This window comes from Mesitornis unicolor, unplaced genomic scaffold (genome assembly GCF_000695765.1).
Source record: "Mesitornis unicolor isolate BGI_N332 unplaced genomic scaffold, ASM69576v1 scaffold14832, whole genome shotgun sequence".
Taxonomy (NCBI): domain Eukaryota; kingdom Metazoa; phylum Chordata; class Aves; order Mesitornithiformes; family Mesitornithidae; genus Mesitornis; species Mesitornis unicolor.
Window position 1 is genome coordinate 1 of NW_010168620.1, and position 16062 is coordinate 16062.

The 16062-nt window shown below is 39.5% G+C and overlaps 1 protein-coding gene across 5 annotated transcripts in view; it reads left to right on the top strand.

The window, feature by feature from the left end:
• The first annotated feature begins 13 nt into the window (after positions 1–13).
• The window catches only part of ARFIP1 (ADP-ribosylation factor interacting protein 1), a 38942-nt gene continuing 22893 nt past the window's right edge, over positions 14–16062 (top strand). For 2 of the 5 annotated variants that reach the window (XM_010179082.1, XM_010179084.1), the window contains exon 1: positions 7995–8087. In XM_010179082.1, coding sequence (XP_010177384.1) covers positions 7995–8087 — 93 coding nt within the window. Of the gene's footprint in view, positions 47–1632; positions 1655–4166; positions 4247–7985; positions 8088–12117; positions 12121–16062 lie in introns of those variants that run through there. The other 3 variants (XM_010179080.1, XM_010179081.1, XM_010179083.1) reach the window with 3 other exon arrangements.

The following is a 16062-nucleotide window of genomic DNA, read 5'->3' on the forward strand; positions in this document are numbered from 1 at the left end:
TCCCCTTCCCACGACGCCTTCGGGGCGGCAGCAGCGCCGCCGGCAGGTGAGGGCCGGGCCGAGGTCGGGGTAGGCCGTTGGGCCCCGGGTTCTGGTCGGGCCCGGCCCGGAGGTTGCTGCAGCGGGGCGGGGAGGGCCGCGCCTCCTCTCCTTCTCCGTCCCTTCCTACGTGTCGCACCGCGGGAGCGGCCTCCTCTTCCCCGGCCTCCTCGGCAGGGCTTGTCGGCGGAGTGGGGAGCCCGCAGCCCCCAGCAGGGCCCACTCGGGGTCTACCCCCGCCCGCTTCATCCTGTCTGCTGCCCCAAGTGCCCTTGCCATAGGGGTCGGGAGTGCGGGGCTGGTTGGGGTCTGCCCCTCTCCTTGTTTGCGTGGTTCACGGCGGGGGCCCCGCTCCTAGGGTTGGTGGGCGCCCAGAGAGGGCGAGCAGAGCCTGAGGTTGGCAGCAGGTGGGTTTCACGGGAAAGGAAAGGGAACCTGGTTGTTGGTGGAGCAGTAAAACTCCAGATGCTGTGTAAATTTCATGCCCCTGGGACTTATTCCACACCCTGACAATTATTGTTTTAAGTGTTCCAATTTGTTTCTTGCAGCTGGCTTGCTGTTGTTAAAACATGGAAACACTGTGATGTGTGACAAACAGGTGTTGCATCTGGTATTGTTTACAGACTAGAAGCAATTCTTCTAGTGTTGCTTTTAATACATCTCTGATCTATCATTTTCAACTGGAACTCCCTCCTAGCCTTTCACTCTGCATCCCCTGAGCTGGATGTGTCTAATGTATGCTTTTTATGCTTGGTGGAACTGGTAACAAGGAGTTAGTGCTTGCAGTCAGTGGCTTTGTGATTTAAGTGTTGATTCTCTACAAAAGATAACAGAAGAGTTCTTTTGCAGGACTGGAGAAAGATGTCATTTGATCAGTGCAAGTCCAGAACTAAACAACTGTCTGAATCATATGTTTGTGTATATGTTTGTACACACATGCACAGCGTCAATGTAGGGGATAAGTAATAAAGAACAACGTTAGTTTAGAACAATTGGAAGCTGAGGTGGAAGCTGAAATTATAGTAGAAGCCTATGCCTTAGCTAATTTGGAGATGAGTGTTAAAGCGCTTAGAGCAGCTTGACCTAGAGCAGGGAGTATTGAAGGTAGTGGCAGCCCTGCTCTCCAGTTCTTAGCTCTGTCGTGTCCTGGTAACTTGCAAGCATAATTGCATCTTGCAAGTGGAACAGCCAGGGAATTCAAGAGTGTAAGGAAGAAACTGGTGTGATTGCAGCATAAAGGGTTGAATACAGTTCTTTAAATTCAATTTTAAAAGCGATTTATCTTAATCCTGTCAAGAATTAGTAATATTGTTCATAGTTAGAAATTGAAATAAAGAAAATATGCATTAAATCATTATTTCCTACTAGCACTTGCGTTTTCTGCAGTGTTACAAAAACTTTTATTGCTTATCTATGCCGCAGAGTAGTAAGACAACAATAAAAGTAATAACCTTTATTTGGACAGAAGACATCCTGCTTTTACTTTATTGGCAACTAAATTAAGAGTAAAAGCTTGAGTGAAGAAGCCACTGCATCCTGCTTAGAAAAGCAGATGCAATACTTGAGAATCCCATGGTTCTTGCTTCTGAGACCATGAGTCACTTAAGTAATGGAAGTATGTTAAGAGTAAACCCCTTACTCAAAATGAATGTGTTGTTGATTACATGTAATTTATATTTGCATGATTAAGCAAATATGAGTTTGCCGTTTTTGTTAAAAGCCCATGAGTGTGCTTTTATAACCACTGATTATAATTGGTTAAATGTCTCATCCTAGAGGAAGCTCAGTATGTTGTTTCTAAGTTTTTGCTTTGCTTTGCTTTTTACTTTGCCAGTTGCAGAAATGTTATATAAATACCCAGGACTTAAATATTGCGATGTTTTATTTATGGTGAGCAGAACTTAATATGTCTGAGTTTGTCATCTGATGTGCATTTAAGGTGGCTTTGCCATGGGGGGACGTAGTCAGTCTGTCCTGTCTCCTCTGTTCTGCTCTAGTACAGTATCTGTGTGAATTTGCAGAATTGGTGTAGTGGGGAAAAAAATGGAAAATGCAGAGGAGCAGGAGTGATGACATGAAGGTTTTGGGCTTAAATTCCTGTCAGAATATGGATCAGGCATATTTTTTTCCAGGCAGAATATCTCTTAAGTTGTAATTGCAGCTGATGGTAACCAATGTCCTGGTACACTGAACTCACCTGGCATGTTCTGAAGTCGTCACTGCGTTAGTGACAATCAATAGTGCAGAGTTCATACTGTACTGAAGATGAGCAAGCTCTCAGAAAGAATGGCACCTGCAAGAGAAAATCAGGACTACTGAGATCCAAGAGTCTATGTGCATTTCTGTAATGGAACCTTAGCTATAAGTAATCTATGTCTGTAGCTATCCTGTTTGCTAGGATTTCACACCAACATTTTAACTTCTGAATCTTTGTGATCGTGTAGGAAGTTTTTTGTCCTTACAACCAACATTTGATAGTTACAGCTCCCTTTTTTTTTGCTATAGAAGCAGTCATTAGGGAGTTCTGTAGTTGAACTAGAATGTGCAGTTAAGCTTTTTAGAAAAGCCACCTTTAATCTAAGTTTTTCCCCCCTTCTCATGGTTTAAAGTTGGTCAGTGTGATGCTGCAGAGCCGTACTGGAAGTGTTGATACTGCTTGCAGGAAGAGAATACAACAGAAGAAGTAAAGGGGAGGGATGTTTTAACACAAATGGTGAATTTATTTGAGTTTTAACAAATGAATTATTTGTCTTTTACACAGTGTCTTCAACCTGGGTCTGTGAGATGGTGCATGCCTCTAGATTAGGTTATTGAGAGTTCTGAAGGCTATCAAGAAAATATTTTTGCTGCTTATGTCATTTAATAGTTTTAAACAACATAACCGTGGTATGACGTAACTCCAGGATCGCTAATGTGGTAAAACTGAGGTACAGATTGTCTTGACCAAGGTGGCACTACCAGGTGAATTTAGCTGCTTGTTTAACAAGCAGAGCAGAGAAATCGCACTTACTCTTCTAGTCCGTAATGAAAACTCTGTATCTACTCAGAGGTAAGCTGTTAAGCAGGGAGGTTGTTTTCAACCACAAGTGGAGTTTGGACAGGGCTGTGTGAGAAAGCAGCAGCTCTGCTGTGCAGTACTTGATGTTTGAAAGAACTACAGACAATTAAGAAAGCTATATAAAGAAATTACAGTTAATTACTCCAAAAGGCGTTTTCTACTGGAGACAAATTGAACTTCCTTCAGTGATAGCCCTGAATGAATTGTTTTTCTGGAGGAAATATCTTTCCAAAGTAAAGTAATAGGTTGTCCAGTGAAATATGATCTAGATGGTTCAGTTTCTCAGCCTTTGTGTCCTTATTTTATTTCTCTTGTAATGAGAGCTGCTTATCTTATTAATTATTTGCTTTAATTAGTGTTCTATAGCTTGGGAGATTGTAATATGATATAAATATAAATAAGTAGTGATCCCTTTATAATTTTTGATATGTGACTGGCCATGTATGAAATGGTGCAAGACTTAATGAACTGAAGTCTTGTGTGATTGTACTCAATACTGACAGACTTTGTTTAATTTTTGATGATCGGTTACCTCCTCTTCTCAAACACCTGAGTGAATTGCAGTGTCACCTGGAGTTACCAGCTATTTGAAATCAAAATGTGCTGTGAGCTCAGCGTTATTACTGACTTTCTCTGCCTCTGTAGGGGAGATTTTTTGAGAATAAAATGAAGAGGATTCTGTTTCTAGTTAGGCACAACAGACTGAACAGCTTCCCAGGTTTCAGTAGCTTAGCATCAATATAAACTTGCAGTGTTTGGATAATTCTTATGTCTTAAACTTGTGATCTTTGCAGTGATAGGACATCATCAGTGCATTGTTGCAGGTGACAGTAAATACCATGTTATGTTGCAAGCTTAGTTGTCTGTGTGGGGAAGGCTGCTTTGGCAATGGGATCTTATGCTAGACTGTATTCCTGGCTGTGGTTAGGTTGTTCTCAAAAGAGGGAGGTTTCTCTTTGCTTTAGCAGAGCTTATAAAAGAAATGTTTTCTGAAAGCCTGTTTCTGTAAGGTGCAACGTCCAGCTCCTTTCATGTCAATTAATGCATGCCAAACCTATTTTGTTTTCAGGTATGTCAGAACACAGCAATGAATCCACAACAATTGATGACTCTCACCCAGCTGCAGAAGAGGTCCAGTCTGACTCTGAGGTGATTGGGTGATAGTTGTATTAGTGTAAAATCAACCAATCCCAGTAACAGTTTCAGACTGCCCAAAATTCGGATATGTGTAGCTCAGTGAAGTTAGTGTGGGGATGTGAGCTCATGCCTGATACCTTGAATGGGTGGGTTTGGTTTTGAGACACTATTGAGGATAATCCAATTAATTCATAACAAAGGATTACTTCAACCAGTAGTCTTTTGCTGTGCTGTGGTATTCATTTTGTAAGCTGAATAGATTTAGGTGGGGAAGAGTCTGAAATGTGTAGGTGCTGCAGGAAGAAGGGGTTGGTACTTAAAAGGCAGCAACTTTTGTGTAACCTCTGTAACAAGGCATTCTGGCTGCTGCTGGGGGAGTGAATATTTTTTTCTGTGACCGAGAGCAGTTCTTCATTCTTAGTGTTTTATTGCATTATTACCCCTCTGTTTTGTAGGTACCAAAACTTTGTGTTGGAGCTGTGTGATCAACTGATTTAAGTAGAAAAATTACCCGTCCCCTTTTTGGGCATAGGTTACCTTCTTTTAACCTGCAGTGTTTCAGCAGTATTGTTTGCTGTACAAATACATTGCTGTGGCCCAAGGAAGAGGTGGGGGAATGGAGGAAGCTGATGGGAGGTAGAGTTAGGGGTAAAGGGCAATAAAAAACAAGGGGGCAAGGACTTGTTCTTGGCAGCAGTGCTAGCTTAAAGTGTTGACTAAAATGCAGGTGGTGATTTCTTGTTATGGCTGAGCCAGATTAGCAGCTTATCCCACTTCCCTTTTCCAGCTGCTCGCTTCATGTCTTTGGTGCTTGTCTGACCTCATTGCAAGCTGATTGAACTCTCTGAAACTGGAGAATGAGCCTGGTGGAAAGGTCTGTTGTCAGGCTAGGGGGTTGGGTCTGTTTGCTGTGCAGGCAGGTGAGAGACAGGTGCATGGTGTGGTTGGGAGATGGGACACTGTGTGACTCTTAGTAGGGACTGGAAAACAGGAGTAGTGAAAGGTCCTCCTTTCAGCAAGGGAAAATGGTGGTTTAGTTCAGATATAACATGAAACTGAAGTTACAAGTAATTTTTTAACATTCTCCAAAGTTGATATGAAGGTTTGCCTCAAGTACAATCACCTGAAAAACCTGTTGTTTCTAGGCCTTTACAGTTTTAATGAGTTGTCCAGAGATGCTGAAGGTTTTCTGTTTTCTAGGACATGTATTTATTAGAGACATGTATGCATATGCATGAGCGTGATATATCAGATATAGCTGAATAAATGCACAAACGTGTATCCATGTACAATACTGCAGGATGATTTGAGATTCTTGATGAAAAGTGCCCAAGCCAGGTGTTCGTTTCGCCTTAAATTAATTTTGGAGATACAACTTTGTTTGTGATCTCTGTCAAATGAAGTGTATCCTCTGATGGTACAGGACTTCCCCTTGACACTGTGTTTTCTGACAATTTGCAGGAGGAAGAACAGAAATAGCTATGTTAGCCTAAGCTGCTCTTTCACTGTTGTGCAGGTAGCTGTGACAGGCCAAGCATTTTGAAGAATACCTCACTTTATCGTGTCAAGTAGCAATATAGCTCCTAGCAGTCTTGGAGTTTAAGCAGATGTGGGTTTTAGAGGAAGCTTAAGAAGCTTGAGCTCTTGGACAGATTTCCTAAATTAAAATCTTGTATGGCAGGTAATTAGAATATTTCATCTAGTAGTGTAGTATAGGAGCTCCCTCCAGGGAGCAGGGAGTTGGACTTGATGATCCTTATGGGTCCCTTCCAACCTGAGAGGTTCTGTGTTCTATGAAATGAAACAATTTACTGTTTAAAAAATTACTCGTGAAGTAAACACACTTTAATTTACTTAAAGGCCCTGCGTTTTGAGTTTGTTCTGTTGTGTGAAGAATGACCCAAAAAGCAGCTGTGCTCTGTTCTAGCTGTGGGTGACAACTGGGCTGTATGGAGAATTTGGTATGCTAGGCCCATCTGAATAGACAGCATCTGAGCTATTGCTTCCCAGTGCTGAATGAAGACACTTGCTGGATCCTAAATGAGAGGGACTGATGGGGCACGTTATGAAATTGCTTTTTCTTGAATTTCTAGCACAGTGACTTTCTTACATGATTTGAAATCTGAGCTCTGTGTATTTAGAACTTTTTAAAAAGCTGTGCCTGAATGTTTGGCTTCCCACTTTAGGGAACTGTTTCATAGAGCACTGTTTTTGAAAGAGTAGCTTTCAATTCAGTTTAGCTATGTTAGTTGTAGAGAAAGTCTTGATCTTCAAAAGGGGAAATTGTATCACCTCAGGATCCATGGATCCATTCCATGGATTGTGGTTCATAGGTACGGTTCTTCAAGTGGCTTGTCCTTGGCTTTTTCCCTTCTTTTCTCTGTATGGGTAAAAAGCAACATTTAATCACAATTTGATGGATTTCAGTGTCAGTAATTTACAGTCTCTGGAAGAAGTTATGGTAACCTAGCTTTAAAAGTGATGTGGAGTTAGAGGAGCATGTTTGTTGGAGCCTCCAAACAGTGGCTAAATGGAAAAAAAGCTTGGGAAGTCTCAAAGCTTACTAAGGAAATTGAGGTTACTCCTGTAAATCAAGTGGTGATAGGTGAGAGTAGGGGAAATATTAGCAATGAGGTATGCCAGAAGATGCTGCTAGTTAAGAATGATGCAGGTGATCCTGAGTAAGTACCAGTAAAATCTTCATGTTACATGGATACCCTGTAAAAGCTTCACGTGTGGTTGGAGAAGCTGCTGGTACTTCAGCCTGATCTTGGACTGAGCCCCTTCCTGACCCTTTGACTGGAAAGGGCTGGTTCAGTTTGGTGATTTAGGAGCTTTAAGGGCAGAGAGCACTATTCTCAAGTACGCACTGATGGTGTATCATGTCTTGCCAGTCTTGCACAGGACTGGGTTGAAGACTTCAGCCAACTTTTATGTAAGTAAATGAACAAACACTGCTTCGGTTGTGTGGTGATAAACTCCCTTACTGAGCTTGTGAACAGCGTGCATTTCTTCTGAGAGCGTCTCTTCCAGGTTATACCTTAGGTTGCTCTTGAAAGCAGTGGTTTCACAGCTGCCGCTGCTGTTCATAACACAGCTGTATTTTGCAACTAGCTTTGATTCTTGAATTGCATCGGTGCTTTTAAGTTCTTATTTCTGCATTTCACTTTAGAGTTGCTGCTGTTCACTGAAGGAGAGTTGCAAACCAACAGTTTAGTCAGAAGATGGCACTATATTATGATAAAATAAGCAAGTTGAACTATTTTAAAGTTTGGGATAATTTCTCTCTATGTACAAGATCAAATTCATTGCAATTCTCTAATATTTCTTATCATTAGCTACTACAATTTTATTTTATTTTTTTAGCTAAACTCATCTTTTTTATAGTTTGAGGCACGTAAACTAGGGACGTAAGGGACAAGTGTGCATAGAAAATATTTATCTGGCCCCACATGTCTCATTTGTGGCTGACACCCCCCAAACCCCCATTATCAATGGGTTAAATTTTAGTGTTTCTTGTCTCTTAGATCTTGAAGCTTTTTAAATTACTTCTGTCTGAGCTGTGCTATAGTATTAACATGATTTGGGTATGTGATTAAATGAATCTATACAGACCTAGTCTATCAGAATATTACCAATAGGAGTTTGAAATAAAATCAACCGCTATGAGACTTACACATCAAATATTTTTGTATAGATCACTCACTGGAAATTTAAGACATATGCTAACCTGTTTCTTCTTATACTGTAGGAAGGTGCAATGGCTCAAGAATCTCCCAAAAATTCAGCGGCAGAAATTCCTGTGACTAGCAATGGACAGCTGGAAGATTCTCACGAGCACAGCTTTAACAGGGTAAGGATTTTCTTTGGTGTCTAACAAGGTACCATTATCAGAAATGCTCAAGTTGCAATGCAATGCACAGCAGACTTCACTTGACATAGTTTTCTAGGGCTTTAATGGATAAACTCCTTTGAACCTCATAAATTATTTTTAAAAGTTGTGCAATCACATCATGTTACGTCATTTCAATAACCTTGTGTAAGTACAGTCAGTCACATTGTGATTTGAAGTTCTAAATGGTAGAGAAGTAACTTTTCTTGAGTTGAAACTGAAAAATTGCTATTGCATTTCTGTATGCTATATAGATGAGATGTTTCAGAATCCACCTTATTTGTTGTGTGCTGAAAAGAAGGTAAACTTCCGTAATCTCGATGCAATTTTGAGTTTTTTCCATTAACCTTGCTGCATCTGTTAGTTCTTGTCCTTGGCTGTCCAGCAGAGGGTGCTGTGGTTTAGGGCATGGAATTTGGGGAATAGACTCTTATTTTTATTTTGCCTTTCAGTTGGAAATATGAAGACAAGTTAATTATCCACATTTATTTGATATCTGTTGAAACGTAGCTTTTTCTAAGATTTAATAGTCCCATGCTGACTTGCAGTGCAGGATTGTTTCTAAAAGAAACACCTAGCAGAACTTCAGCATTTTATTCTGTCCTACTAAAATTCTGATTAGAGGGGAGAACCTTCATAAGTTTAAAAACAAATTACGAATCAATCCTGAATATTGGTAACATAAGCAGCTGCCTGATTTTTGTCTTAGGTTTTACTTGTAATGGAAAAAAACTCCTTCAAAGCTGATAAATTATTGTTAAAGTTGACTGAAAAACCCAAAGTAGACAGTGCAGATTGCAGTAACTTTTCATATGAAATGTTTATTAGTAGTGGCAATTTTTTCTGAACGTTAAATAGTGTAAAGTATTGAGTGCTCTGTAATGCACAATCAAGTGTATGCATTGCTAATTATTGACTAAGCATTGAGGGAGCTGATTTTTTATCCAGTTTTAGTCATAAGACAAGAGAAGCAGCATTTAAATATATATTAGAAGTATAGTTTTAAACATGTATTTATTATAATTATAAATAAAAAATATTTAAATTTGTAAAATATTAATTTAAAAAATACTTTAAAAATAAAATACATCCTGAAAAGAACATCTGAGACCATTTGTCTGTGATTGTAGGGTAGCTGTATAATGAGCATGGCTGTAGAAAAATTATAAAGCTCCTTGAGATGGAAATGCGTCCATATTAGAGCTCTAATTTAAAAAATATTGCACTTATTACTGGTCTTTTTTTCTACTTCTACTGAATAGGCCATGATATTTTTTATGAATAGCACTGCTATGAGGGCAGGTTTATGTTTCTTGTGATTTGTCGTTCAACTGAGATGTGCCAGTAACAAAATGTAAGATTAAGGTGATTCATGAAATAAGTTTTAAACTACATTTTTATGGAGTTGTACCTCTGTTCAGAGGGGGCAGCAAAAATACGCCTGAAAGTGGACATGAATTTCAGTTCACCTGGAAGCAGAGAAAGATTTGCTATTTTTCAGCCTGATGACCTTGATGCTGCTGTCTAAGTTATCTTTCCCTTACAGAATAATTACTTCTTCAGTGTAGTACATCCAATACTTACATCCAGTACTTAACATTCGGTTACTTACAGTAACTGGAACTTGTGCTCTTGTTAACTGGGCCAGAGCCCTTGTTAGTTCAAAATATATCACCACTTTCTATGGCACTTTACAATGTTAAGATAGTATTTGTCTATGGCACATATTAAAGTTGAAGTAAGTTTGCTGTCATGCTAATTATTTTGGTGGCTTGGTGTTAACTCTACTTTGAAACTTCCACAAACGTGTCAAATATTTGGTCAAGTTGCAGAAAACCCAAACTATGCAAGCATAGTTGCATTTGCTGCCGTAATTATTTTTGCAGTGCTTAGTCTGAGATCAACGGAGATGAAGTGCACTTAAAATATTTTTTGAACTGTCTTGTACAAGTTAACACTTGCATGTGTGATCTAAACTCAGAATATGTGATAATTGGGGCTTCTTTGTAAACAAAACAAAGAAAACAAACTTCTTGGAATTAACATCTAGGTCTGTTTACTAATCTGTGAGTCTCAAATTCTAATATTTAGCTTCTCTTCATCTTACTTTGTGTTTGTTATTTCTAATGCTTAATGCTATGCTTGCTCTGTTTTTGCCTGCCAGGTGATTTTTTTGGCTTAACCTAAAACAATATGCATTGCACCACAGTTTCTGTGCCAAGTTTTCAGGGGTCTTTTTTCCTATTGGCTTATGCAAATGACAAGCCAAGTACTGGTTTTTAGGAGGTCACTTAAGAAAGGGGCAAGAAACCATTGCTACTTCAAGTTGTACTGTTACCACAGTAGAGTTTAGAGCACTCAAACTCAATATACTCATTTCAATTACACCTTCTTGGGAAGTTGGGGAACAAAGTTATTTTAGTTCCTTGTTTTCTTGTTGTTATGATCAGGGAGGCATTCATCTAGATGTTGTACAATTCAGATGTAAGCAGTAAAACTTCATTTAACCTGTATTTTTTATTTAGTTGTCTTCAGCTATTTTATGACAAGCAGTTGTAGTATGTCTTTGATAGACTGAGCAAAGAGGTAATTGTGCAACCTCTTCTTCAGGATTCTTTAACTACAAAATTAAACTATCCTCTAGACTCGCATCCTATTTAGCACTGCCATTGGACCTCATCCATAAGCTGCCCAGGCATGAAAATATACTTCTTTTTCTTTTTTTCCACCAAATGCAGTATTTGTATGGACTCAAGCATGAGAAGCATTTCATTTTGCAAGGTAACGCAGTGTAAATGTATTTACCTGGAAATGGCAAATAGGGTTGCTCCTTCTTTGAAGAAAAATGCCATTAGTTGTGCAGAACATCAGGCAGTGTGGATTGCCATAATATCATTTCAGAAGGACGCATATTAGTTCCTGTCCTGTGGGAATGTGCTACAGCACTACTTGATGCATCTTCTTGATTCCTTCTGTTTTAAAAAAAAAGGATTCAAAAGCATATTTATAAGGTTACTTCAAGAAGAGTTTGCCCAACTGTAAAGTCTCATTCAGAAATATGCTGCTACATTCTAATTCTGTCCTGTTTCTAATAATAAGAGGTGCCTGTGGAATTCTGACAAGTTTGGTCCTGCCCGTATGATGGATGGAAACTTTTTTTAACTAAAAAAGCCTGTAGGTTCAGTTGCCATTGGATGAAATGTCTAATGTCCTTTTAGTACGAAAAAGCTTAACCCAGTGCTTTTCAGCTCTCCAAGCTGGAACTCGCTTCAGCTTTACAAACTTGGTGTGTGGAACCGATGTTTGTTAGTCTGTCTTAATAACAGAGGACTTCAGCATTTCCCAATGAAACTAAACAAAAAAAGTCTTGCTGGTTTATATTCCTCCCTGGTTTATTTCACTTACCCCTGACTTCTAGAACAGTTTTCCTCCCATGCTGTTATAATTACATGGTTGAAATAGCGGTGTTTTAATGTCACTGAGAGGGTTGGGCGCTGAGGACTGTGGGAAGGAGTGAGGAAGTATAGTATTCCTAATTCGGTAACATGTCATATGGTCTGAAAGCTGCATAGGAATAAATTACAGGCAGACCAAACAGTTTTCTGATTAATTTAAAGGTATTCAAGCAGATGCAAGATATTTGTTATGTTTAAACTACTGTACAAAATCTGGATGAAGTTCTTATCGGACTGAGTCTCTGAAACTGTTGTTCCAATAGTTTCCTTTCATTTTCAGTGCAGACTTTTCCTGGTTCTTTTTGTACTCTAATGGGGACAAAACCGTTATTAAACCTGCATGTAATGCCAGTAATGAACTTAAGGCTGCAAAAGATAAATTAACTTCATTGTGTGTCTTCAATTAATCTTACTAGACTTATGAAATAAGCTCTGGGATCTGATTAATCTGAGTGCTTGTGTTCAGTATCTTGTTCTGTAATTTTATTGCTAGACTTGACAAATAGATAAGGTCAATTCTTTGTCTTTTGCTGGAGAACGTGCCAGCCTTGTCGCTCACATCCTACCTGAAACATCCAAATTAATCTCTTAGGTTTTGCAATGTTGATTGGCATAGCTAGATTTTACTTCGGGGGATTATATTGTAATTTATGTAGGCTGATTTAAAAAATATTTCTGTGTGGCAGTTCTAGGAAAAAAATGTTTTTAGGAGATTAAACAAAAAAGACCAGTCTTTGTTGCCAAGTGGTCTGCTCCATAGAGTCTTAAAAACTGAAAATATGAATGTTAATGATGAGAGTAGAAGCAAAACTGATTGAAAACTGGATTGTGGTATGACATTAGCTAAGTCAAAAGAGATGTAGTGGAAGAAAGGGTGTTCTGAGTGTAGAGCAGTGTACTGGAGAAGAAATGTCTGTCCATGTTTGCCACTTCAGCATTGATTTAAGACTTCATCTCTCCTCCCATTTATTTTTATGCTTGAATTTATATTAATGTGAGGATCTAGTGTCTTAATTCTTGGAATATAGGAGCCAAGTTCTAGGGCAAAAAGAAGAAGAAAATGCTGAATACATACCAGGAGCTCCACTTGCACACGAATTAGGACAAGATGTTAAAGTTCAGAGCCAGCTATCTTACTGGAAGATGTTATGTCTTGTAATCTTTAAAACTCTAAAGTGTGAACTTCACAGTAAGGTGTGTTGCAATTTTTTCCTAAAGGTAACTTGAGTAGTTTTTATTTAAAATATCATCCGTCATTAACAAAATAAATGAGTGTATGATTGTTCTCAGGTTAATTGCAGCACTTTTAATGGACTCCTTGAACTGGGTAGTGATGTGGTGTTTTTAAAATACAGTCACAGTATGGTAGGGTTTGGAAGGGGCCTCTGGAGATCATCTAGTCCAACCCCCTGCCAAAGCAGGATCACCTACAGCAGATTGCATGGGATAGCATCTATAGGTGCTTCCTAAACTTGCATGTGAGGCTGTGATGGGAGACAGTGTCAAAAGCCTTGCTGAAGTCAAGGTAGACAACATCTACTGCTCTCCTCTCATGTACCCAGCCAGTCACACCATCACAGAAGGCAATCGGATTGGTCAAGCACGTTTTCCCCTTGGTGAATCCATGTTGACTGCTCCTGGTAACCTTCTTTTCCTCCATATGCTTAGAGGTGACATCCAGAATGAGCTGCTCCATCACCTTTCCAGGATGGAGGTGAGGCTGACTGGCCTGTATTTTCCTGGGTCCTCCTTCTTGCCTTTCCTGAAGACTGGGGTGAGACTGGGGTGACATTGGCTTTCCTCCAGTCCTCAGACACCTCTCCTGTTCGTCATGTCTTTTCAAAGATGATGGAGAGTGGGTTAGCAATGACATCAGCCAGCTCCCTCAGCACTCATGGGTACATCCCATCAGGGCCAGTGAACTTGTGGATATCAAGCTTGCCTAAATGATCTCTAACCCAAACCTCCTCAACCAAGGAAAAGTCTTCCTTACTTGTTTCTTCCTTTTTGTGATTATGACCCCTTAACAGATTTGTGATTTTGAAATGTATCAACAAATTTTGATGAACTCTAAAGACTTGATTTTTCTTTTATGAAGAAGAGGGGAAATAATTTGTTTGCAAGCAGCTGTTCAGATCATCAAAATCTTCCTCTTAGGTAGAAGAGCAATATGTAGTCAAAATGTACTCACCTTGTTGTAGTAAGGGAATCTGTCCTTGCTTCCCGTGTTGTAACAGCAAAGCTACATTTGGTGGGAATGAATAAGAAAGGTATTTACCTTGCCTTCTTACCACTCTGAAATTCCCTGGAGTACTGTCATACCTTCTTTTAAATGTGAAGTGCTGTGCGTGTCTTTTCTTACTCTGACTGTTTCTAAATTATCCTTCTCTGCAGATTATTGAAGGGATAATTTGCTTTGTCAGAGTGATTACAGATTTTTGGGTAGCTTTTTTGTTTATCTGCACTTGTGAAGGAAAAAAAGAGCTGCAAGAATGACATGTTAAAAAGTGAACTTTACATGCAGAAGCATGTCTTCACTGAAGTGTAACTTGTGTGTTTATAAACAACAAAAAGGTAGTGTACTGGTGATCACTGACTTTGACAATTCTGGTCATATATAAATCAATAAATGGTAAATCTCTATTTTAAATTCATATGCAAGGACATCTACAGCGGGATGTGTCTCAACTGATAACTAATATAAGTGTTAACAAACAAATTTGAATGTAGTTCTGTACACTGAACTCTGCCTTTTGCCAATGAAGAGTGTAGATTTCCTTGAACAAATGTGTTTATGTACATATACATACATATGTATATAGAGTTATGTAAAAATCCCTGAGATATAGATATATAGATATAGATATAGATATACATATACATATGGACACACACACAATTGTAGATCTTAATAATTTTCATGATCCAAAAATCAGGGCTTTATTTGAGAAGAATGTTACAATATTCTCATTTATTTAACTCTCTAGTTTGTTCAGCCTATGTTTAGCTTCAAATTAGAATTAAGTTGTACGTGTAGAAGTAGTAACATTGCTTAAGTTTGTATCTGAACTTCTGTCTTTACAAAGCAGATGTTCTACATTTTAACCTTAACTACAAAGGATTGCTTAGATTCCTATTGCAAACATGCTTAAGCAGGTTACCTGTCTACATTTCTTTGGCTACAGATTCTGAAAACTATACAATGTGCCAAGGTGCCTTCAGGAAAAAAAAAGATGCCCTGGGTTTTTGGGTTTTTTTTGTTAAATCATTGCATCTTCTCCTCGGCAGTCTGGTTATCCTTTTTCAAGTCTCTTTTTCGGCTCCTAGTGGCTTGCTACATTTTGAGTTGCATTAATTCTGTCTGAGTTACCGTGCTGAACTAAGTTGAAGCAAGGGCTTTCCAGCATGCCACCTACTGCAAGTGCTTGAATGGAAACACCAGTCAGTTGTGAAGACTGGAAGCAGTATGTATCCAGTGTTGTGATATGCTCCATTTGTGAGATTAGGTTCTGCATGTAACTACTGTTTGTTGTTCATGCTGTTTATTTTTCCTCATTTTTATGTGATGCTTCAGATACACGAATCTAGCATAATCTACTATTAAGCAGCCAGTTCACAGAATCACAGAACGTTAGGGATTGGAAGGGACCTCAAAAGCTCATCCAGTCCAACCCCCCTGCCGGAGCAGGAACACCCAGATGAGGTTACACAGGAAGGCGTCCAGGCAGGTTTTGAACATCTCCAGAGAAGGAGACTCCACAACCTCTCTGGGCAACCTGTTCCAGTGCTCTGTCACCCTCACTGAGAAGAAGTTTCTTCTCAAATTTAAGTGGAACCTCCTGTGTTCCAGCTTGTGTCCGTTACCCCTTGTCTTATCATTGTTTGTCACCGAGAAGAGCCTGGCTCCATCCTTGTGACACTCACCCTTTATATATTTATAAACATGAATGAGGTCTCCCCTCAGTCTCCTCTTCTGCAAACTGAAGAGACCCAGCTCCCTCAGCCTTTCCTCATAAGGGAGATGCTCCACTCCCTTGATCATCTTTGTAGCCCTACGCTGGACTCTCTCCAGCAGTTCCCTGTCCTTCTTGAACTGAGGGGCCCAGAACTGGACACAATATTCCAGATGTGGTCTCACCAGGGCAGAGCAGAGGGGGAGGAGTTCATGGAGTGAAAGTCTGGCTTCAGGAACTGGTTACTCTGATTGCAATAACATCCTGGGTTTTCAATGTCAACAAGATTTCTGTTCTGCTGGAATTTGGATGTTTGTAGCTCTTCCTTTTTTCCTTGTTGCTGGAGTTTGTCTTAAAACTAGAGACAAGTACCTGAATTTGTGGGGGTGGGATCCAAAGCCACTTCTTGACAGTCTGAGCCTCCAGGCAGGATCGTTCTTGTGCCCCAGCTTGCTTCTGGTTTGTGGATTGAGCAAATATGTCAAATGCGGATTGGATTTTAAAGGCTGTGTTTTCTTTGTAATTAGA